Source organism: Alligator sinensis, unplaced genomic scaffold (genome assembly GCF_000455745.1).
Source record: "Alligator sinensis unplaced genomic scaffold, ASM45574v1 scaffold1488_1, whole genome shotgun sequence".
Taxonomy (NCBI): Eukaryota; Metazoa; Chordata; order Crocodylia; family Alligatoridae; genus Alligator; species Alligator sinensis.
In genome coordinates, this window is record NW_005843097.1 from 268,277 (window position 1) to 269,443 (window position 1,167).

General features: G+C 61.5%; 1 protein-coding gene across 1 annotated transcript in view; it reads left to right on the plus strand.

The window, feature by feature from the left end:
* Positions 1–1,167, plus strand: part of SENP3 (SUMO specific peptidase 3) — a 7,015-nt gene that overhangs the window by 4,360 nt on the left and 1,488 nt on the right. The window contains exons 5-7 of the mRNA XM_025193748.1: positions 37–114; positions 571–708; positions 912–995. Of these exons, the coding sequence (XP_025049533.1) occupies positions 37–114; positions 571–708; positions 912–995 (300 nt within the window). The remainder of the gene's footprint in view (positions 1–36; positions 115–570; positions 709–911; positions 996–1,167) is intronic.

Genomic DNA, 1,167 nt, shown 5'->3' on the forward strand with positions numbered 1-1,167 from the left:
TGCCCCCCCCCCCCCCCCCCCCCCCCCCCCCCCCAGGTTCACTTCTTCAACAGTTTTTTCTACGATAAGCTACGAACCAAGGGGTACGAGGGGGTGAAGCGCTGGACCAAAAATGTGAGTGTGGCAGGGTTGGAGGGGCGGAGCCAGGATCCCAGATGCTTGGCTGCTTCTTTGTGATGGGGAGGGGGCTTGAGGGGTGAGAGTAGGGGGGACTGAGAGCCCAGATGCCTGGCTTCCCTGGGAAGGCAGGGGCTGTGGGGATGGGAGCTGGGAGCCTGGACACCTGGGTTCTCTGGGAAGTGGGCTGGGGCGGAGCATCGGAGCAGTGAGGTGCTGGGAGCCCAGATACATGGGTTCTCATGGCATAGAGATCAGGGCAGGGGTCCAATCCAGCACCCCACTTCTACCCTGCACTCTTCTATACTACCCAACTACATCCCAGAAACAGCTGCATTCTAGATAGCTGGGGGTGGAGCTACAAAATATGACCTGGGGGGTGGATCTAGGCTCCCTGGTGGGGGGTGGGGGGGATGGGAGCAGAGCTGACAACTGTGGCGGTGCCCCCTGCAGGTGGACATCTTCCAGAAGGAACTGCTGCTGGTCCCGATCCACCTGGAGGTGCACTGGTCGCTGGTAGCTGTGGATGTGCGAGGCCAGCGCATCACCTACTTCGACTCCCAGCGCACGCTCAACCGCCGCTGTCCCAAGGTACCCAGGCCCTGATCCTGATCCTGGGAAGGGGGTGTGTGGGCAGAGTCAGGAATCCCAATCCTGAATGGGGAGGGGGGTTTCTAGCCCCGGGGGGAGAACAGGAAGGGATCCTGGGCCCCATCCTGGCTCGGATAGCAGTGGGAGGGCAGGGGTTGGAGACGCTATTAATTGCCTTCACCTGCTCCCCTTCCCTCCTCCAGCACATCTGCAGGTATCTCCAAGCAGAGGCTGACAAGAAGGACCGGCCCGATTTTCGGGATGGCTGGCGGGGCTCCTTTAAGATGGTGAGCCCAGATGCCTGGCTTCTCTACAGTGGAAGGGGTTGGGGGGGTGACAATGAGGAGGTGGGGGCTGGGAGCCTGGATGCTTGGGTCCTCCTAGTGGGGGCTGCAGGGTGAGAGTTAGGGGTGCTAGGAGCCCAGATGTCTGGGTTTGCTGGGGGAGGCCAGAAGCCTA